The sequence below is a fragment of the Oncorhynchus mykiss genome, chromosome 7 (assembly GCF_013265735.2).
Source record: "Oncorhynchus mykiss isolate Arlee chromosome 7, USDA_OmykA_1.1, whole genome shotgun sequence".
Classification (NCBI taxonomy): Eukaryota; Metazoa; Chordata; class Actinopteri; order Salmoniformes; family Salmonidae; genus Oncorhynchus; species Oncorhynchus mykiss.
In genome coordinates, this window is record NC_048571.1 from 40,385,134 (window position 1) to 40,408,296 (window position 23,163).

Genomic DNA, 23,163 nt, shown 5'->3' on the forward strand with positions numbered 1-23,163 from the left:
TAATCTCTCCTCGTTCATCTTTGTTCTTCTGTGGATTTTATATAGCGGTTGGCAACCAACTTTAAGGTGTGGACCTCGTTCATCTTTCAATCACCCACATGGCTATATTCTCGTAAAAAGCAATGAGTTGATGGGAGAGGCAGGACTTGCAGCACGTCAAGCGTCTAAAGTAGAACCTGGCTACACAGACGCACGCGAGCAGTTTGGATGAAATGATTGAATAACATGCATGTGTACATTTTATTTTTCAAAGCTTGCGCACGCAACGTGACCGGTGTGGTCAGCATGTAATTGCTTCTAAAATCCGTGCCATCCCTACTGAATACAGATTGTCAGCACAAAAATAACGGGACTTGAGCTTAATTTACAGAGGCTGTTCTAAGAAATGTTGTGTTCTGCGTGTCTTCATTAAATGTTGTAACTATCTTGGGTTGAAAACCATGGAATAAGCTTGTCTTTTGCCTGGCCTGACATGACTATTGCAAAGTAGAATATTGGGTTTGAGAGGCAGGCTGGCTAAGCCTGTTCAGACTAGACAGAGGGGTCAGCTAGGCGGAAGGGAAGGGGCCTCCTAGGCCCCAAGTCAGGTGGTGGACAGGTTGGCACACACACCACCGAGAAATACAACTGGTGCGCACGCACGCACACGCACACGCACACACACACACACACACACACACACACACACACACACACACACACACACACACACAGAGGATGGACTTTTTGTACATCTTCCTCTCCCTCCCTCCTATCTCTATCGCATCTCCCCCCACCTCTTCCTCGCCCTGTTTACCATCACCTCTCTCTAGCTCTTTCGCTCTCTCAGATTGCTCAACACCCACTCAGTGCAGTTTGCAGAGCCCCCGCAGGCTGACTTTGCTGTGTTTTAACCTCTTCCCTGCCAGGACATGCCTATCCTTTCCTTTTACTGCCTGTCCACTGGAATTTTCCACTTCCACACTGAGATGGGGAGCGGAGGTAACTCGCTGCTACACTCTCTCCCTCCCTCCTGCTGTCTCTTATCAAGCTCTCTCTCTCTCGCTCCATAACTCTTTCCCACCTTTCACATTGAGGTAATGCTAAAATTGCTACCATACTGTTCGGCCATCACAGAGAACATGCCTGACATTTCAGCTAGAGGCTAACAGGGAAACACCAGGCCCTCTCAGTCATCACACGAGTCTATCCTATCCCATCTATCAAACCGTTGCACAGTGTAGAATACTCATCCACCCACTGCAGCTTATATTACTCTGTCCCTCTACTAACTCTGTGCATGCAATGAAACCATCGCTCATTCCTGGCAGCTCACGAAGGTCACTAAGAGACATGAGCTTCCCTCCAGCGCCCCATTTGCTGTCTTTAAAAAAAAAAAAAATCTTACCCAGAGTGCACTGCAGCTGTGACAGCTGCAGGGCTCGGCGAGGCGGAGGTGTGCTCAGGGCTTGGCAACGTCTTCCTCCAGCGATAACACAGGTGAACAACATGTCAGCAATGCCCCACCACAAAACGAGACGGGCCACATTTCTTTTGACACACACTCATCCACCAAAGATCCCTGTCTTCCACCTGTCTGTCCCCTTAAAATGCGCTGGGTGCTCAGTAGGCCCAACAGACACAGAGGAATGAACCATGGCCTGGCATCTATGTTCCTACCATTTTGGGGGTTTTCCACTTATTGATTTTTTTTAAATATTTTTTTTATTCAACATTCTATTTTACATTCCAAGGTCATCTGACATTCTGACCATTGAGGAAATCTGGTCAATTCTGAGCGCCACATGATACCCGGGGTTAATAGTCATCACGGAATACCAAGGTTTCCCACAAGAACATTCCTTGTGGAAAAATCCAGATATAATTCCCAATGGTAGGGATAATGATGACTTGCTTGGTTTTGGAGGCCACGGTGTTAGGCTAGCAGCGCTGAGACTGTGTGAAGTAGAAAGCATTACACGCAGTGCAATCGTTAAAATTCCCCCGGCCTCACGTCAGGGCAGGATTTAGATGTCTGAGGTCATCGCCTTGTGAGAAGGCTTCTTCAGGGACGGGGGCATGCCTCGGCGCTGCCAGAAGGGCCTCAGATGACTGGATAGGGTGTTTACTGCACTGGAAAAAAGCAGGCGCTGTTTTTGACCTCTACTGGGGGTCCTGACACTGTGCTGCGAAGGGAGGAAACACACTGTGGGGTTGACCTGCCACTTCTGTTGTGCTCGTTCTCTGACGAACAATATTGAGCTACAGGCTCTGAACACTCACTGTCCTGCCAAACCAGGAGAAGGGCTGCCATCTTGTTTTCCCATTAACGTCTCCTCTTCAATAGACTCAAGGGGAAGGTCAATAGACAGACAGGTCAAACCATGGCAATGTGGTCAGAGCAAACTGTGCAGTTCTGCACTGCAATAAATGCATTATCACTAATAGGCCATACATAAACAAATTCACAGACACATGGAAGTGGTGTTAAACTGGTCCGTTCATATTCTAAGAACCTCTCACCAAGTAAGCCAAATATGAAATGGTATTTAGCCGCAGGTCCCTCTGACATATAGCCAGGTCACTGAATACGCTCATAAGCTAGCAGGCCATCCAGTCAAATCAGATATAGTTGAAATGACGTAAATGGAACTGGTGGCAGACTCAACACCACATCCCGCCTGGAGAGGCGAGCTAATCAGAGCTCTGGCCTTGTTTAGACCCCAGCCAGCTTAGCCTATGATACTGGTATGTTCTCCATGTTCTCTGAAACAGCCCAGAAACGCAGCTAGCATAGCAGCAGCTAGCACAGCAGCAGCTAGCACAGCAGCATAGCAGCTGAGTCATCTGAGGTATGTGCGTGTCTATCCACGAACATTTAAAATCTCTCAGATCCCAAAGAATTAGATTCCTGACAGACGCATGCGAAAACATTCAATTTTACAACAGCAAGGACAGAAAAACAACGGAGTCATGAAAATAATCCTCTAAATATATAGTCTTGAAATACTTTCTGATAGAAGTCAATGGTGGATTTAAAAAGGTTGACGGTACAGGCTTTGATTAAACTTTGAGACATTAACAATAATTAAAGGACTTGCACAACTGGACTTGAGGAGGAGATCAGGCCGACATCATGCTGATGAACATAACATTGTTCCCCAAACCAAAAGATGTTTCGTGAGGAGAATGTGAAGTCAAACCCCCTGAATAAGCCTCATCTCAGCCCGTGCCCCATGCATTTCCTGACGATTTCACATTTAAATTTGTTTTTAGGTCCTCCTTGGCTGTCTGATTCAAACCGGCCAGCCTGCCGAGGCCCTTTTTTTTCCCTTCTTCCTCACCCATCAGAAGGAGAGAGTGGGAGATCAAAATAACTTAAGACAAATGCAGCCAGTTTCGAACACCTGGATCTTTCACGATTCGACTCAGCAACTTGCCAATTCCTCCATCTGGATGCAGAGGAATTCAGCGCCTAAATTGCGCTCTCTCCACCTGCGATTTTAATGAACATACTGGTGGAGGAAATAGCTTAGACCCCTATAGGACCTTGTGAAGGATTCAAACGCTTTTTGCAGTGTTTTTTTTGTTTCCATGGTTTGATTTATGGCATTGAGATAATCATTGCAATGCTGTCCAACTGGTTCAAGAAGCAGCAAAAGCTACTCTTGAGACCAGGTGAGCATGACTACTTATTGTAAGACGCACCTTAGTGTTAGACTGACATGAGTCGAATGAATGGCACTTGGTTTTGCTGCAAAAGCAGAGAGCAGGTTTTTGCCAGTGGTGGAAAAAGTACTGAATTGTCATACTTGAGTAAAAGTAAAGATACCTTAACAGAACATTACTGGAGTAAAAGTGAAAGTCACCCAGTAACATACTACTTGAGTAAAAGTAAAAAATATATATATTTGGTTTAAAATATACCTAAGTATCAAAAGTAAATGTAATTGCTAAAATGTACTTAAGTTCAAAAGTAAAAGTATAAATAATTTCAAATTCCTTATATTAAGAAAACCAGACAATTTTCCTGTCAAAATGTAACGAGTACTCTTGGGTGTCAGGGAAAATGTAGGGAGTAAAAAGTACATGATTTTATTTAGGAGTGTAGTGAAGTAAAATTAAAAGTTGGAAAAATATATAAATAATACCCCAAAAAAGTACTTCATAGTACTTTCAAGTATGTTTACACCACTGGGTTTTGTCCCTTTCCTAATTCACAGTAGGCTGCAGATGTACTGTTCTGCAGATGAGGAAGAGAAGAGCAATACATGATGGGTGGCATAGCTGGAGACGGCACAGACGGGTGATAAAAGAACCAGTTTGGAGCTTTAAGGAAAGCCAGGTGAAAACCAAGCTGAGGGGAGCTGCCTCCTTTAGTCTTCTGGGTAGCTCTGCTCCACTGCTGTGTTCTAGTGAGACTGGAAGAACCAGCCCCTGGGTCAGTGGAAGACAAGCTCAGACTTGTTCTGTAGAGCACTCTCAGAAAAAAAATAGGCTACATCTTAGCCTGTGACACAATCGTATGGGAGGGGCGGGAAACTTTGCTTTCTTTGCCTAATGGATTGTGCAAGAACAACTAGAGCCTTAACATGACAGCTTTCTGTGGTGATCAGAATGATGAAAAAAAATATTAATTAACAGTAATAATGAACATCAAAGAAACATGTTTATTTCTATAGACTACAAACTGCTGAGGTGTTTTCCCTCCCTCACTCCAGAAGGGAATGGGATCCAAACACATTGAGCCACAGGCGTTTTCAATGAATGAGCCAGAAAGGGATGCAGGGCAAATGAACACGTGGACTAAGTTTGGTGTGTGTGCGCGCACCTGTAACCGATGTGAAATGGCTAGCTAGTTAGCGGTGGTGCGCGCCAATAGCGATGGGTAACGATGCTTCATGGGTGTCAGTTGTTGTGTGCAGAGGGTCCCTGGTTCGAGCCCAGGTAGGGGGCGAGTAGAGGGACGGAAGTTATACTGTTACACACCAAATAGTACAGAAGTGCATAAATGACTTAGTTCTGTCTCTAAAAGCTTAAATTAATTATGTTAGGTATAACTAGACAAACTACTAAATCTGGTTTAGTTGACGACAAAGAATGTCTCTTGAGAGGTAAAACATTAACAATGTGGCTGATGGAGCCAATCAAACCACAGCACCTTATTTTGGCATCTACATTGATGATGAAAAACATTATCATAAAACATTTTTTTACAGTGCGTATGTGTTTTACTCACCGTACATCTTGCCTTCGTCTGAGAGGATGATTTTCCTCCGTCCACAGGGGGGGTAGATGGCCAGGGCCTCCTGGAAGCTCTGCTCTATGTCTGGGCTCCACACCCCCTCGGCGTCCCCGTCCATGGCCTTGTCCAGCTCATCGTTCCCCTCGTCCAGCCCATCCCCCGGGCTACCGTTGGCACTCCACTCGTTGGAAGCAATGGTGGCGGCTCACCCTGGGCCCGACCCCGAGCCCCACAGTCAGAGGATCTGGGAGAGAGACCTTCATTAACATTTTTATCAATTTAGTCATTTAGCGCCCCCCCCCCCCCCCCACAAACACAAAAAAGAGGAACTCAGTCCAGCTTTCAACCTACTCTTGAAAGTTGTAATAGTAGAATGCACAAGGTGCAATTTCAAATTGGGTAGTGATTCATCAGTTTTCCTCATGTCAGTCATTGCATACCTTAGAGAGCTACTTATAACTTGTCAGAAATGTCCAGATCAACTAGCCTGTGTCTGCTAATGTTTTTAGCTAGGTTTTTTTTAGCCCATAGATTTTGTTGTAATGTTTGTCATTAAAATATCACATGAGTACACATTAGACATGGCAAAAAGTAGAGAATTGCAAGAAATGTAGCTTAAAAACAGCAATATTTTCTCTGATCACCATGACAAAAAGTGTAGAATTGCAGGAAATAAGCCTTAAACCTGGAAAATGTTCTCTCCGCCAACAAGAGGGGTGTGAACAGTTTGTGTCGTGAACAGTGCTTGTGCCCATAGATATAGAGCTTGCACTCTTATCCAGAGTGAATTACAGTAGTGATGAATTCAGATTCATACTTTTTTTTGGTACTTTCATTACGAAAAAGAATGAGAAAGGTATGTTGTAATCGTTGTTGACAACATCACCATTAGCTGGCAAGTGCATTTCAAATTCTGCCTTATAAAGTAGGCTCATTTGGTCTCGGCTGTCTGTTTTCATTGAAATCATAAATCTGTATAAATAAACAATACAGCCACTAATTATTACCATTTCCTAGCCTTTGTCTCTAAAATTGCCAAATGAATTCAAGCTATTCTATAAAAACCTAGTGTAAAGAGCACATTAATCAGCAGTGGCCTCAAATAATTATTGTGGTTAGGGGACTGTGTCCCAATGTGGTTGGCTCATGACTAAGAGCAGGCCGAGATCTTAAGTATTTTTCAAGCTGCCTCTTCGGCATTGTATTGTTTCTGAAACGAGCGTCCCTGAAGTATCCATTATTCCAGGATGCGTGTGTTTTATATATCTGAAATTCTGCAGTTGTTGACAAAAATACACATATTGGACAAATATGGGGAAGGCCACTTGGGATGGTCCTATGGGTATAACCTCAACTCCTCACGTGGCAAGAACATTTTGAGGTTCCTCTGTAAAACAAATTCACGAGGGCATCGTTGCACATTTTAAAGTTGCTGTTTTGACAACTTCCACAATGCAACCTCAGAAATATGAATCGGAGGACTTTTAAGACAGATGTGAAAAGAAAAGCTAGTATTATTTACTAAAAATCACAACTACCCCATTGTACAATTAAAAAAAAAAACATTTTTCTTCACTAAAAGACCAAAGATGCAGACAACGGGCATTGTTTCTCCATTTATCCCTCTATACAGTACAATAAGAATATGTACAAGTAACTGCCAAAATAAAGGAAACCCCCTACAAGTAACTGCCAAAATAAAGGAAACCCCTACATAAACTGTCTCAATAGGGCATTGGGCCACCACGAGCTGCCAGAACAGCTTTAATGCGCCGTGGCATAGATTCTACAAGTGTATGGAACTCTATTAGAGGGATGCAACACCATTTCTTTCATGAGAAATTCCATTATTTGGTGTTTTGTTGATGCTGGTGTAATACACTGCCTCGGGCGCCGCTTCAAAATCTCCCATAAGTGTTCAATTGGGTTGAGATCTGGTGACTGAGACACACACACACACACACACTTGAAACCCCCTACGCTCCTTTTGAAACCCCTCTTTCAAAGTCTCTGAGATCTCTTTTTTTTCTAGCCATGGTAGCCAAAATAATGGGCAACTTGCCATTTTTTCATTCCCTAAGCATGATGGGATGTAGAACTGCCCGGAAAACCAGTTCTACCTCCTGAAGGGAAAACCCTCCAATCCAGTCAGACTAGGCCTGAATATAACACAGTAGGCTAGTCACAAACAGTAGAGTTAGTTTCTAGCTAACATCCATAACTTAAGTGTAATGCCTAGTTTCAAGTTTCATTAGTCATATGTATGGGATACACATGGTGTACAACGTCCAACGAAATGCTTCCTTGCAGGTTCCTTCTCGACAATGCAACAACAATAAGGGTAAAGGGTTGGGTTAAGGTTAGGGAAAATAGGATTTTAAATGGAAATGTATTTTAAGTCCCTAGGAGGATATAAGAACAAAGTGTGGTGTGTGCTAAGGTGCAGGTAGTCAGTTTAAATGTTCAGCAGTCTAAGTCTGGTAGAGGGACAGTGTGAGATTGAGGTAAACCTGAGAGCTTTGGGCCCCCCAGGACAAAGGTTGGTGTTAAATCTCCGATTGAATGTGGAGATCACGGCAGAATTTGAGCAGTGCTCGTAAAAGTCCACCGAGATCAGGCTGCAGCTATGCATCTACCCCAACACAACTCCAGATGAGCAGATCCAATGACCAGAAACTGCTACAGAAACTTCTGCAGTCAACGTCCACTGCAGTAGAAAGGTGTAGGTGCATATTGCATAATGCACATGCAAGTATCTAGTGGAATCCATTACGTGTTGGGTCTCTTAAGACCAGCAATGTTGGGTCAAGTATGTCCAAATGGTGTGTACATTTTATGGAGGCAGTCCCAGTGTTAATCCCTAGCTGTATCCTAGTAGTGAAGACACAGCTGTCTCTTTCCCATTCAAGCTAGGATCATAGGAGTAGATTGTTGAATAGTGAGAGTGATTCTGAGTTTCTTAAGTTTTGTCCTGGGGATTTGACAGTACCGATCAGGATCCCTGAGTAATGGGCTATAATAGTATAGGAGTCTGTTTAGTAGGGTGCTGCTGTGCTGTGTGTGAAAGAGAAGCTCTCATGGAGAGCGAGGCTCACATTCCAGACATGTCCTTATTAAGAAAGGGCTGTGAGCGCTCACTGTTCCTCCTCCTGCCTCTTTTGTGTCAACCCGACGCCCCCCCCCCCCCCACTCCAACCCTACGCCCAGCGCTCAGAACGTCTCTGCCCAAATAAGGGCTGGAGACCAAGGGATACATGTAGGGGGGGGGGGGATTGGAGTGGGCGGCTTGTCCAATTTAGGCTTCCACTTCGGGGTCTGGAGAACAGTAGGATTGTTTCTGCTGGAATGCAACATCAGCATGGACAGAGCGAGAGAGAGACACACAACCACACTCACAGCCTCTCTATGACGCTGCCTGACGCTAACCACCAAAGAGGGAGGGCATTGTCAACGCTATAATTATATGGACTGTTTCACTATGTTACTGGGTAATTCTATATTATGCAGTAAAACAGTGCAGAAAAGTCTAAATTGTCTATGACACAGCAAACGGAAATGAGACACTTGCATACAACTGTGCAATTGTGTATTTAACTATCAACAATGGTTTTACAAAGTAAACATGTCAGATGCTACATTATGGCTATTTCTACTACGATAATTGGGAACTCCTGGGACCAAAGCAATCAACCTATTAAATGTTAGTTATTAGACAGTGTTAACATTATTAAAACACCAAACCATAAGGAGTTTAGGTACATACAGATGTGGGATCTTAATTTGATCACTCTTTTGTTGCTGAAAATTTCCTGCAACAGGAAATGCAAACCTGTAGTGTACTCAAGGTTGAAAAAGGCTTCAAAAGTTTGTAATTTACACTTTAAAATGTCAGACTAGACCCCTACAAAAAATGTCCCTAAATTATAATCCACATAAATATTTGGGGGGGGGCTGTTTGTGCACACATTTTTTCTTGAGGCAACCCGACGTTTGGAAGCCGAAGTCTACGTCCCTTCACCTGTGACTGGTCAACAGTTTGATTCTTCAATTAAGTGTTTGTTGTGATTCAACGATAGACGACTCGATTAATTCTGACAATTTATTTTATTTGACCTTTATTTAACTAGGCAAGTCAGTTAAGAACTAATTCTTATTTTCAATAACGGCCTAGGAACAGTGGGTTAACAAGTGACTACTGGCTAAGGTGGACAAACGGTAATATTTTCTCGTTTAAGGGTGTATGTAAGCACACGTTTGGTTCGCCTAAACATTTGCTCTGCAAATGTAAAATATTCAAAACCCTCAGAAGATAAACTATATATCAAATCAGCTGTTACTCACAAAGAAGAAAGGCCCTTTTGATTCCTTATGGGTGAAACACAGCACATCTGTGATGCGAGGCTGACAACAGAGAGCACAGATTTAGCATCATGCACACACACATAAACACACACAAGCGCACACACTGATACGGACACAAATATAAACGCACACAAGCAGGCAGAAACATATACACAAATAGACTTTCGATGAATGCCGTATTTCACCTGTTGCCAGATGGGATCAGGCCTCTTGATTGAATGACACGGTAAACAGATTGAATACAAAGTCAGGCGAGACACAAACACTTCCCGGTCGTCACTAGTTAACACAGCCACAAAGTCATAATAATGGCTAAACTGAGCCTATTTCTACAATTTATCTTCTTAAAATCAGATTTTAAAACTAACCATACCCTTAACCACACTGCTAACTGTATGCCTAACCTTAAATTAAGTCCAAAAAGCAAATTGTAGTTTCCATGAATTTTTACAATAGGCCATTTAACTTTGTGGCTGTGGTAACTAGTGACAACCAGACTTCCCCTCCCACGCTCTCTGAGAGTAGGTCCAGCCACAGACCTGACTGAGACCAACATGCTACAGATTCTAATGTGCAGCAGGAATTGGGTCTGCATGATATGGGCAAAAAATCTAATTGCAATTTATCTACCAAATATTGTGATTTGGCTTCTGATATAGATCAAAATACTTGGGTATATAATGATATTAAGAAGCAAAGTGGAAAGCAGCATTTTCTTCTTTCTTTTCTTGTTTGGAACGATCTGTTGACTGCATTTAACCTAACGGAACAGCATGCAAACTTATAGTGACTAACAGCAGGGAGGAGGAACTGCGCCGCTTGAGTGACAGGAGGTGAGGCTTTGTGTGTGTGGAAAGCAGCCCCAATAAGAGAAAGGGAGAGAGAGATGAGTAAACTATTGAAAATAAAAAACGGCTGAGTGGAGGTTCAAAATATTGTTATATGGATATCTCTTAAGATATGGAAATTGCACATGTCAATATTGTGATTTTGATGTGAATTCGATTAATTGTGCAGCCGTAGCAGGAATGTAAATACCAGTGGAGAGCTATGCACCTCGCACATTCATTCAAACTCCACCATTCACAGCCTAGAAACCCTCTCCATCTGTTTTCCCAGGCCTCATAAAGCTACAGTTGTAGGATTTTAATTTGAGCCAGTTTACTACAGCAGGAAAATAATCCTGGAGCAACAGGGAATGTGAATTATTACGTCATTATTAATTACTGGACATTTCTGTAGGGGTTGACACATTTTGTCTGAAATTTCAAACTTTAAAAGCCTTTTTAAAACTCAAATACACTACAAGTTTGCTGTTGTACAAGAAAATTCAAAAACTAAAGAGTGGTCAAATTAAGATCCTACATTTTCAGGACTTTGACATATCTTTGCACCGGCCCCTTTGCAGGTTTGCTGGTCTATACTGTTCCCAGCATTGCTTATAATAATACATCCCATGTAATGCTGAATATGTTTGAGTCATTTTATGTCCTGGACCACTCTTCTTCTATGGGAAATTGTCGGTATAAACACAGGAAGGAATTCCATGTGACTCCTGAGAGTACGTGTGTTATATTATGCGTTTAACTGTCCACAGTCAACATGTGAAAACCCTCACAGAGACTGCCACAGACAGGAAAACAAGTAGAGGTTGTGTGTATTTTGGCTGTGGGTGGAGGATTGTAGAGGGATAACCAGTGATTTATACACTCAACCAATGTTTTATAAAATGAGGACATCACCCTGATGCATTCAAAAGATGATCCATTTGTCTTTTAATTGGTGGAGTAGGGCAATGACGAGGTGAAAAATGACAGACCCTACACTATGACATGGGGTCATCCGTGTTCCATTCCAAAAGTGGTGGGAAAGTAACGTTTCATTCATATGTTGCACTTCGATACAAACAGGATGGATTTCAGAAATAAATAATAGTTTTACAGAGACTAAACATCCCCTGAGAGGGAGAAGTCTGGCCTATTGAGCTGGGACAATGGTGTAACTGATGAGGAAACCAGGGTTCAGACAGACACCATCCCTCAAAGTAATCCTTGACTGGACAGCCAACCAATGCTGTCAATCAAATGAGGTCATCTTTACATGAAGTCGTTTCAAGTCGGTGTAAAATGCCCTCGACAAACACTCAACTGTGACACTAGGAAGCAAACGGCATTGGAGAGCTAAGTAGCCTAACTCCCACTCTGAGCAGATGTTCCATTGAAATTGAATGGGATCATACCGAAGAGATATGCATTTCGCTCAACCTCATGCATTTTTCTCACCGTCATGCCCGTACACAATAAGTTAATCCTAGCCTCAGAGATTTAGAACAAACAAAGTAACAAAACAGGTACATGTCAGTGGTCTGTAAAAGTAACAGAACTGGTACATGTCAGTGGACTGTAACAATAACAAAACGGTAACATGTTGGTGGACTGTAACAATAACAAAACGGTAACATGTTGGTGGACTGTAACAATAACAAAACGGTAACATGTTGGTGGACTGTAACAATAACAAAACGTGGACTGTAACAATAACAAAACGTGGACTGTAACAATAACAAAACATGGACTGTAACAATAACAAAACGGGTACATGTTGGTGGACTGTAACAATAACAAAACGGTAACATGTTGGTGGACTGTAACAATAACAAAACGTGGACTGTAACAATAACAAAACGTGGACTGTAACAATAACAAAACGTGGACTGTAACAATAACAAAACGGGTACATGTTGGTGGACTGTAACAATAACAAAACAGGTACATGTTGGTGGACTGTAACAATAACAAAATGGGTACATGTTGGTGGACTGTAACAATAACAAAACGGGTACATGTTGGTGGACTGTAACAAAACGGGTACATGTTGGTGGACTGTAACAATAACAAAACGGGTACATGTTGGTGGACTGTAACAATAACAAAACAGGTACATGTTGGTGGACTGTAACAATAACAAAACGGGTACATGTTGGTGGACTGTAACAATAACAAAACGGGTACATGTTGGTGGACTGTAACAATAACAAAACGGGTACATGTTGGTGGACTGTAACAATAACAAAACGGGTACATGTTGGTGGACTGTAACAATAACAAAACGGGTACATGTTGGTGTGGACTGTAACAATAACAAAATGAGTACAGGTTGGTGGACTGTAACAATAACAAAATGGGTACAGGTTGGTGGACTGCATAGTCTTCCTCCCATCTGTTTATAATATCATAATGTCTTTGTCAGATTGTTCCTGTCTGTCAGAATGTAGGCTTTGTTAGGGCTGCTATTGCAGCTGGGACACTTGCTGGTGAGGGCCTCCAAGAGAGGAACCCCCCCCCCCCCCCCCCCCCCCCCCCCCCCCCGAGGGCAGACCCCAACCCCTAGCCTAAGCCCTGCACACACCCATCTAAACACACACACAAGCACACCATATTTAAATATGTTTCTCTTTCTGCACACAACCCCAAAGAAAATCCCATTATCATGGCTGAAGGGCCTACTATAAAACACAATTATACACAGATGCACACATTCTCTCTCTCTCTGAGACACCCACACACTCAGAGCCTCACAAACACACACTTGACAAGGAGAACAACAGGACTTGGCGATTGAAGGAGCAGCTGCTCTCTAAGGTCAGATTACAGATTTTTGTTTTTTTAAATACACTCAGGCCAAGAGATCGGTTCTCTCACAGGGCTGGAGACAGTTCCTTACCCCTGACCAACTGACACACACACACACACACACACACACACGTGCTCGCACCCACACACACTCTTGCTCTTTCTCTCTCTACTCAAATGCAGCTTATTTTACCACTGGGTTACAGTATGCAATCAGATTTAAATCCATGTTAAAACTTTTAATTTCAATAGTTGAAAAGGAAGGTGAGCTGCCTATTGAGTAGCCTAGTCGAGTTTTGCCTCCGAGAGGAAAGAGAGGCAGAGAGGGCCAAGACACTGCCAGTCCTCCCTCCCCTGCTAGACTCCCAAGTGTATGAGAGCCCCATCTCAGAGCACTAGAGGAGCTCCCCCTCCCCCTCATCTCCCCTGTCTGTGTTTGCCCCTAATAAATTCTCTCCAGCTCCTCCAATAACTTCCTCCTACTTCCTCTCTGGCACGGCGCTCAGGAAACAATCAGAGCTGAGAGTGAGCGGAGGGCTGGACGACCGACAGCTCACACGGCAAGAGGCAGAGGGAGAGAAAGGGAAGGGGAGACGGTTAGAGAAGGGGAGAGAGAGAGAGAGATGGAAAGTGTAGGACAGAGGTAGAACGAGCGTGAAGGAGAGGAGGAAAGGGTAGGGCGAAATAGAGGGAGAGGCAGAAGGAAAAAGAGAGAGGGGCTTACATTCAGTCAGTAAGGCAGTCGCACTCTAAGCAGCTTGATTCTATTTGGATACCCACAAAAAGGCATGTTTGAATTGGAAAGGCTGAAATCAACTGAAATATTTCCAAGTCTGACAGAAAGAGAAACAAATGTTAGAAACTTTCCCAATCTGCCATGAGACATCAAAAAAATTCTTCCTTCTAGTATAAAACATCGACCCAGGGCCCGAATGGCGGGTGATTGACTAATCCATGTCCTCCTACAACACAGACCCTGTAGACTAGGTTCTACTCCAGCATCTCACAGCTCCATGGAGTACAGCTTTAATCCAGCCGACCAACAGAGGAAAGACTGACACAAAGCGGAGAGAGCGCGCCAGACTGCTTATTTTACAGCCTGATTCAGCAGTTTAATCAGACATTTTCCAGGGAGCGTTGCAGAGCAGTCATCCTCTCCTCCTCGCCTGAGTTGTTCACTCTGTGGTGAGGCCAGCGGTTTGGTGCCTTAATCTGTGAAACCGTTAAGACGTGCGCAAAGCTTATACAGTTACTCATATAGCCCGGCGATAAAGGATCATCTATATGTGGTACTTGTTGCATGGCAAGAAAAATTAGGTCAGGAAAGTTTTAAAAAATATATATATATATATACATTTAAAAAAAAAATATGAAGGAACTAACTTTCGAACCCAAAACCCAGAGGCGATCATCCTTTCAAAATTAATTCACAGTCATTGTGTAGCCTACAACTCATTTAACAGACAAAGCATAAGAAGCCCGGTTGATACTTTACACAACACTTTTAGATGTGTATGATGCTTAGTACGCTCTAAATTCTTCAGTAAGTGTGTGGTTTGGTTTTGGAGAGGTCGTCCTCCAACTCCCCACTCTAAAGGCAGGGATTAAGAGCGAGGCTTCATACGAGTGCCCCTTTTAAGTCATTGGAGCCCCCACTCCAACACGATGCCCACTACATCAGTCATAAGACAGGATCCCAGAAAGCCAGGCCTGGTTTGTTGCCGCCATCATTTATAATGGACACCACCTAGAGACACAAACTAACAAATAGACTTCCTGTTTACTGCTGCATAAAGCATGAGCCCACAGAGTTGTGTTGTCATTCTCTCGATACAATAGAGTTGGTTGCAACAAGAGCAACTGAAAAGTTAAGCCATTTGGAAAAAAATGGACACAAAGACTATACTGTTCTAGGCCACTCCCAAGCTCCTCCCTTGAGCAGTCAGGGAGGCCAGAAGTCGTATATGTTAGTTAGGGCCTTACTGCATTAGGAGAACATGTAAACAAGCCCATGCACTCAATGCATTAATGTTAATCAAAGGTTTATTCATGGTATTCTAATTAGGCTAAGACAGGGTAATTGCTTAGGGGGTGCATTGACTCTGATCCTGGAAATAAGGATAGCATCACATATGCTTACGACAAATCTAACAATGCCTTAGAACCACATTAAAGTGCATTGTACCTGGCTATAAATGAAATATTACCCAGATGAATATTCTTTATGCGCGCTTGAGTTAAATATTATACTCCTTATATGTTGTGAAGGCCAGATCTCTCTGAGGCTCTCTCTGAGGCTCTCTCTGAGGCTCTCTCTGAGGCTCTCTCTGAGGCTCTCTCTGAGGCTCTCTCTGAGGCTCTCTCTGTGTGTCTGCAACAGTCACAAGTGGTATTTGTTCAGACCTCTGGGGTATGTGGCCACCATTTGGAAGACCACTTCTGGCAATGGTGCTAAAAAGGCAACCAACGTCTGCACAAAATGGGCAGCGCTCATTAGCCGGTCTTCTGAGGGGTTTTTAGCACAAACCAGTGGAGTTGCTCTCATATGGCCAGGGAAGATATGCTGGGTTGTTTCTAGCACTCTCCAGCACAAACACAAACACAAAACCTATATAGTATTTTAAAGGAAAGTATGTTTGAAAATAGGAAATGGATAGTATACAAAATGTAAACATTTAAAATGATATGATGTCTGAGCATAAGATAATATCATCTGAAGAGCAATTAACCCAGTCAGATAAATGACACATTTTAACAGTAGGCCTACTTACAAGTAGAATTTTGGAATCCTTAAAAATATTATAGGCTTGTCACTCTGTTTTTTTGCAGTATACCAAATAGACCATTTTATTCACGACCATGAAAACCACAGTGGTGGCAACATTAAAAAAAACATCCCCTGATTACATTGTTAAAGAGAGGGACACATTTATTATCCATGCCATGCCATGCCAATGCACAATGGATGAAGGTCCGAGTCAATGCCTGGATAGTAGCTGTGTTATAATTAAGCAATAAATGGCCAATATACCACAGCCTAAGGGCTCTTCTTAAGCACAACGCAACGAGTGCTTGGACACAGCCCTTAGCCGTGGTATGTTGGCCATATACCACAAACCCCCGAGGTATACGGTCTGTTATAAACTGGGTGGTTCGAGCCCTGAATGCTGATTGGCTGACAGCCATGATATATCAGACTGTATACCACGGGTATGACAAAACATTTATTTTTACTGCTCTAATTATGTTGGTATATAAGTTTATAATAGCAATAAGGCACCTCGGGGGTTTGGTATATGGCCAATATAACACGGCTAAGGGCTGTATCCAGCCACTCCGCGTTGCCTCATGCGTAAGAACAGCCCTTAGCCGTGGTATATTGGCCATATACCACACCCCCTTGGGCCTTTATTGCTTAAATATACCATGGCTGTCAGCCAATCAGCATTCAGGGCTCGAACCACCCAGTTTATTTAATACAAAATAGCCGCACCATCCCGCCCCAGAGTTTCTAAAGTTTTCCTAAATTGCACTTTCGACTTCATCAACCTATATTATTAGCTTTGGAAAAAGGTGTTGTAGGTTCACATCTGCACTTGACTGTCTTATTACCCTTTCTGTCCTGAAATAAAAGCCCCTGCCCAGTGCCCGTACGTACACTAAGCTGGGATGGAACAGGTTAATGAAAGTATTGTTTGTACCGATGGCCTGGGGAACTACAGCTAGGGAGACCAGAAGATAAACTACCCACTTCAAAAGAATATTGTTCAAATAAAGCATTAGAGCAGGCAGACAGCTATGGCCTTTGCGTTACAAGTAAAGCTGCCAGGCATAAACAAAATATACTTAGCCCACAGAGTAAACTCCAAGTATGAGTTGCAGTGTTGCAATTTGTTTGAGAAAGAGCTGATTGTGTTGGGACTGAGAGCAGAGCAGAGCAAAGCATAGCGCTAGTCTGCTACATGCATGTTGCATAAACACACTGAGGACGGCGGGAGACTCTGTCAGGGCAGCAGAATATTGATCCTTCCCAGATTTACCCTCTCGTCATTCATTACTCCATCACAACCTAATATTAGACACTTTCATTCACAAAGGATACTTTCACTGATTTATTTTGTTTTTCACATGGACACAATTTCCACATTTTCAGAGAGAAAGTAAATTGGCCCAGCTTTGTAGATATTAAAGGGTACAGTTCCCACCCCCCTCTATCATTGCACGCGTGATAGAACAGCAGCATATGTAGTGCAATCTTTTTTCTTAACCTTTTTTTTACCGCGCCAATGCTCCCCACCCCTGCTTCGTCAAACAAAAAACAATAACGATGGCCGTGGGGCAGACAGTGGCGCTGTTGCCCCTACTGACAATGAAATATTTTTTAAGCTAGAATCCTTAGAGGAGAAACAGCCACGTCCGTTTGCCATATTACAACAACAGAGTTACTGCAAACGACAAACACCGTACCCCCCCCCCCCCTTTGACATCACTGCACACGATAGAAGAGGGCAAAGCCATTTTTTTTTTGTTTACCATGCTGCACGGTGCTCCTCAACTCGGCAACAAAAACAATAATAAAGGTGGTGGGGATGGCCAGTGGCGCTGTTTCCCCCCTACTGTGGATTCCATCCAAGTGTGATTCATCTTTAGTCTCCCAAGTGTTTATGTTGGAAGGTACTATACTTCCAACACAGGACATCAACAATGTGTAACTTCAAAGTATGGTCTGATGGGTTCTGTTTTTTTTTACGGACCACCCAAACAGAATAAAAATAGATAGAGACAAGAGTCTATTCCCCTGGTTTAATTCCACGACGTACTTGTAAAACTAACGGCATGTTTTGGCAGTAAAGTGTAGAGATGATTAATGGCAACCTTTTTTTTATTTATTCATAAACATTTTAAGTTATTGTGCATATAGATCCTTACATTTCAGTCATTCCTGAAATGTCCTATACTATCTAAGCCTGCGTGCTTCTTTGTTTGGTTGCACAAAAATATGATACAAAACAGGCTGCACTATTAGAAGTACAACCTATTTTCGGGTATAAACAATTCCAACAATGTCAACTCAACTACCTGTTTCGCCTATGTACCTCAGTCAGTACTGTTACCCTATACTGAAACTCATATTGCCACAATATAGACATCACATATTACCCTTACATTATCTATAGCATACTCATTCTAATTGACAACACTTGAATCACATTATCAACCAAATACCATATGTTAGCTTCAATCGTTACGGTAGACTGTTATAGGCAAACATTGGTCAATCTCTTCGAGAGTCAGAGAATGTGCAGCTGCAACCAGGAGTGCCTGCAGTGCTTCAACAACTTAGCGAAACTACTGAGTCTGTCTGAAAGATTTACAGTTGGGCAGATGACCTGGGGCTAGTGTTTGTATGGATCAATTATGTCAATTATATACTAACGCAAATTGTGATTTGGTGTGATTCTAAATATGTTTTCTTTTTTTGTGTGTGTGACTTTCTCTCTTATTTCTTTTAACTTTTTTATTTTTTCAAATGTTTTTTTATTTAAATTTAACATTTATTTAACTATGCAAATTGTTATTTACAATGAGGGCCTACCGAGGAACTGTGGGTTAACTGCCTTGTTCAGGGGCAGAACGACAGATTGTTTCATATAGTTTGACGAAATGGTGACTGACTTACAGTGGAGTAAACATGAATGGCTTGTTTACCATTTGAATGTAACCCTAAATGTCTATAATCTCAACCCTAAACAGGCTTTTCTGGCTGGTCTACTAACAGTACTTAGTGATGAACCTGAAAGACATTATATTGTTCTACCTGTTGAATGGCATTGACTGGACTGTAACATTGTTGTGTACACTTGTTTTACAGGGTGGTTAAGAGAGATTTAAAAATGATAAACCTTGCAAAGCATCACACTTTTTTGTATTTCTCTAATAAGGAAAGCATTTGGAGCAAGAATGGTCTGTTTTCCCAAGCGTAACCAATAGCACACCATGAACAGGTGTATCTTGAAGATATACAATTAAATGCACACAGATCCATCAATTTTAAATGCTAATATAAGGATTAAATATTTAAGTGAAGATTTCCGGTGAAACATCACTGGCCCCTGTGGAGAAGATCAAGAAGGATCCACAACTCAAAGAAAGTACAAAACCCTTACTTATACATGATTTACCCATATAAAAGAAAGGTTGAAAGAAACCGGTTTTGTTTAAATAGTTGGCTAATGCGAAAATTGTTGATTTAAAAATCTGCACTAATTTGGCTGTTGAACTATTATTCAGTAAGGGATACACACAAAGGAATAATACAACATTCATTAGGCCATATTAAAATAAAAACATAAAATAAAAACTGTTTCTCTTCATCATAGGGAATACACAGTCAGAGGACTGATTGGACAATGAAAAATAAACCATTTCCAAGTGTCCTAAGTAAATCTGAACATTTCGTAAACAACAGTATAGAGGCTGCAGTGGTGTGCGTACTGAAGTTACGATAGCTTAATGTCCTCTCTGTTGTATTTATACATATATTAATACGCATAAACGACCATGTCAAATTGTAGCAAGACCAACAGCGTATCTGTTTTGCGTGAAACTGATTGAAACAGATTTGTTTTGTCAGTGTTGCCATTTTCTGGTAAAACAAAAAAAGGTAAACATCCATTGAACACATAACATATTACTGTAATATGATAAAGAATCATATGAAATAAACGTTTTTTTTTTTAGACCTACTTAAATCTAAACTTCAATAAATTGGTTGGGGGCTCGTATCTTTCCTTGGACACGATGTTACCAAATTCGGTGATTCACTTACCTATGGGGTGCAGCAAAACAGCGCGTAAATTGTCGAGTTATGTATTCCTCCAATTTGCCTTTCACTGTCTGTCAATTCTTGGGTATATAACCACTTGATTCTTCTGGAGAACAAGTTTAGAGGAAAGTGGTCCAGATCCAAGCAGCTGTACGAAAAAGAAAGGAAACATGGTCGTTGTCCCATAGTATTGACAAAGAAGCAATACTAATGGCTTATTATTGTCAGTGAGTATGGTCAATATAGTTAAAAGCTTAGCAAAGATTTCCTGCACACAGAGAAAGTCACACACAATATAGGCGATCAATCCCTTATTCTTTTATTCCCTCCCAACGCAGGGAGTTCCACGGAAAAATGCAAAAAATGACAATGATCTGAAAACTTCACCCAGCGCAGCATGAAAACTTCACCGAAAGCGCTTAAACAAAGGGAACAAATTAATGGTTACTCACCTTTTATTTGGTAGTCACCCCTCCTGACAAAAGCGAAGGTAATTTACTCATTTTGATACTTAATTTTTGGGCGCATTATCGTTTTCAATAATATTTATCCTGGTTTGACAGTGTAAGTGGAATGTTAGGTATGACTTTGGTATGAAATCAACGCACTACACTGGAAAACGAAGAAAAAAATATTTCAGGGAGGAGCCATTGGTTAACGTCAATCAACATACTTGGGGGCAGTGACTTTACTGAAATCTCCCCCCACGATTTTGAAAATACGGTACCGGGTGTCGATCTAGGACAAGACGATTTCAGAGAAGTCTTATCAAGAGAGGATTCTTCGTTGAAGTTGCCTTTCGTTCTCTGGCTGTGCCACTTGAAATGACCAACGCAGTAAAATGTATTTTTTTTTTAAAAACAGCTAAAATCACAGGATTACTTGTATTGCTTGGTGTGAAACTTGCTGTGTTATAAAGCAAGTGGAATGGATGTGAATGGAAAGTTATGTGTGTTAAATGAGAACCCGTAGGCTACATTTCAAAAAGTAATAATAATAATAATAGGCCTAACAGTATAATTATGATATTATTGTTATAATTATCACAAAAATGTGCACAGATAATTAACAATATTATTATTAACATATTATATTACTGTATGTTTCCTCCTGAGGAATTTGCATATTTCACTGAAGTAAGGTCGAATATACAGTACCAGTCAAATGTTTGGACACCTAGTCATTTTAGATTTTTTTCTTTATTTTGACTATTTTCTACATTGTAGAATAATAGTGAAGACAAACTATGAAATAACACACATGGAATCATGTAGTAACCAAAAAAGTGTTAAACAAATCAAAATATATTTTAGATTCTTCAAAGTAGCCACCCATTGCCTTGATGACAGCTTTGCACACTCTTGGCATTCTCTAAACCAGCTTCACATGGAATGCTTTTCTAACAGTCTTGAAGGAGTTCCCACATGCTGATCACTTGTTGGCTGCTTTTGCTTCACTCTGTGGTCTAACTCGTCCCAAACCATCTCAACAAGGTTGAGGTCGGGTGATTGTGGAGGCCAGGCCATATGATGCAGACCTTCATCACTCTCCTTCTTGGTCAAATAGCCCTTACATAGCCTGGAGATGTGTTGGGTCATTGTCCTGTTGAAAAACAAATGATAGTCCCACTAAGCGCAAACCAGATGGATGTCATATCACTGCAGAATGCTGTGGTAGCCATGCTGGTTAAGTGTGCCTTGAATTCTAAATAAATCAGTGTCACCAGCAAAGCACCATCACACCTCCTTCTCCATGCTTCATGGGAACTACACATGCAGAGATCATCTGGTCACCTACTCTGTGTCTCACGAAGACACGGCGGTTGAAACCAAAAATCCCAGATTTGGACTCATCAGACGAAAGGACAGATTTCCACCGGTCTAATGTCCATTGTTCGTGTTTCTTGGCCCAAGTAAGTCTCTTCTTATTATTGGTGTCCTTTTAGTAGTTGTTTCTTTGCCGCAATTTGACCATGAAGGTCTGATCCATGCAATCTCCTATGAACAGTTGATTTTGAGATGCGTCTGTTACTTGAACTCTGAAGCTTTTATTTGGGCTGCAATTTCTGAGTCTGGTAAATATAATGAACTTATCCTCTGCAGCAGAGGTAACTCTGGATCTTCCTTTCTGTGGCGGTCCTCATTAGAGCCAGTTTCATCATAGCACTTGATGGTTTTTGAGACTGCATTTGAAGAAACTTTAAAAGATCTTGAAATGTTCCAGATTGACTGACCTTCATGTCTTAAAGTAATGATGGACTGTTGTTTCTCTTTGCTTATTTGAGCTGTTCTTGCCATAATATGAACTTGGTCTTTTACCAAATAGTCTTCTGTATAGCACCCCTACCTTGTCACAACACAACTGAATGGCTCACACGCATTAAGAAGGAAAGAAATTCCACAAATTAACTTAGAACAAGGCACAGCTGTTAATTGAAATGCATTCCAGGTGACTACCTCATGAAGCTGGTTGAGAGAATGCCAAGCGTGTCCAAAGCTGTCAAGGCAAAAGGTGGCTACTTTGAAGAATCTCAAATCTGAAATATATTTTTGGTTACTACATGATTCCATGTGTGTTATTTCATAGTTTTGAGGTCTTCACTATAATTCTACAATGTAGAAAGTAGTAAAAAATATAGGAAAAACCTGGATTGATTCGGTGTGTCCAAACTTTTGACTGATACTGTAGGTCGAGCATGTCATTATGCATCTCAAGAGTGTCAAACTCCATGATGTAACCCTTTAGAGGTATGCTCAAATTCATAACATTTTTAAAAAGCTTTTTGTGAACATGTACTAGCATTCACATCCGACAATAGAATAGCTCCGTCTGTTGGTCAAACCCATGATTGCGATTGTTGGTATTGGCGGTACAGGGTTTGTTTGCTCCTGAAAACGTTTTCCAAAAATTACAAGTGAGGCGTAGGCAACAACAACAACGTGTGGGTAAAATAACAGCGTCGTAGTATTAACTCGCTCTGTTAACTATGGACACTTCCTTTAGACAACTCTTGAGAGAACTATTCAGCGAGGAACTCTGTGCATCGTTGCCCTGCATCTGTCCAGAACACCTAGTCTTTCAAGCTTCATTGCCTCTGCGAGTTTGGACAACTGCCAGAG

The 23,163-nt window shown here is 41.8% G+C and overlaps 1 protein-coding gene across 8 annotated transcripts in view; it reads right to left on the reverse strand.

The window, feature by feature from the left end:
* The window catches only part of LOC110527745 (transcriptional enhancer factor TEF-5), a 40,499-nt gene extending 19,831 nt beyond the window's left edge, over window positions 1-20,668 (reverse strand). For 6 of the 8 annotated variants that reach the window (XM_021609234.2, XM_021609236.2, XM_021609235.2 and 3 more), the window contains exons 1-3: window positions 20,497-20,668; window positions 20,048-20,192; window positions 5,219-5,468 (exon numbers count right to left, since the gene is read on the reverse strand). In XM_021609234.2, the coding sequence (XP_021464909.1) occupies window positions 5,219-5,342 (124 nt within the window). In that variant the 5' untranslated portion in view covers window positions 5,343-5,468; window positions 20,048-20,192; window positions 20,497-20,668. The remainder of the gene's footprint in view (window positions 1-5,218; window positions 5,469-20,047; window positions 20,193-20,496) is intronic. The other 2 variants (XM_021609239.2, XM_021609237.2) reach the window with 1 other exon arrangement.
* Window positions 20,669-23,163: the final 2,495 nt, after the last annotated feature.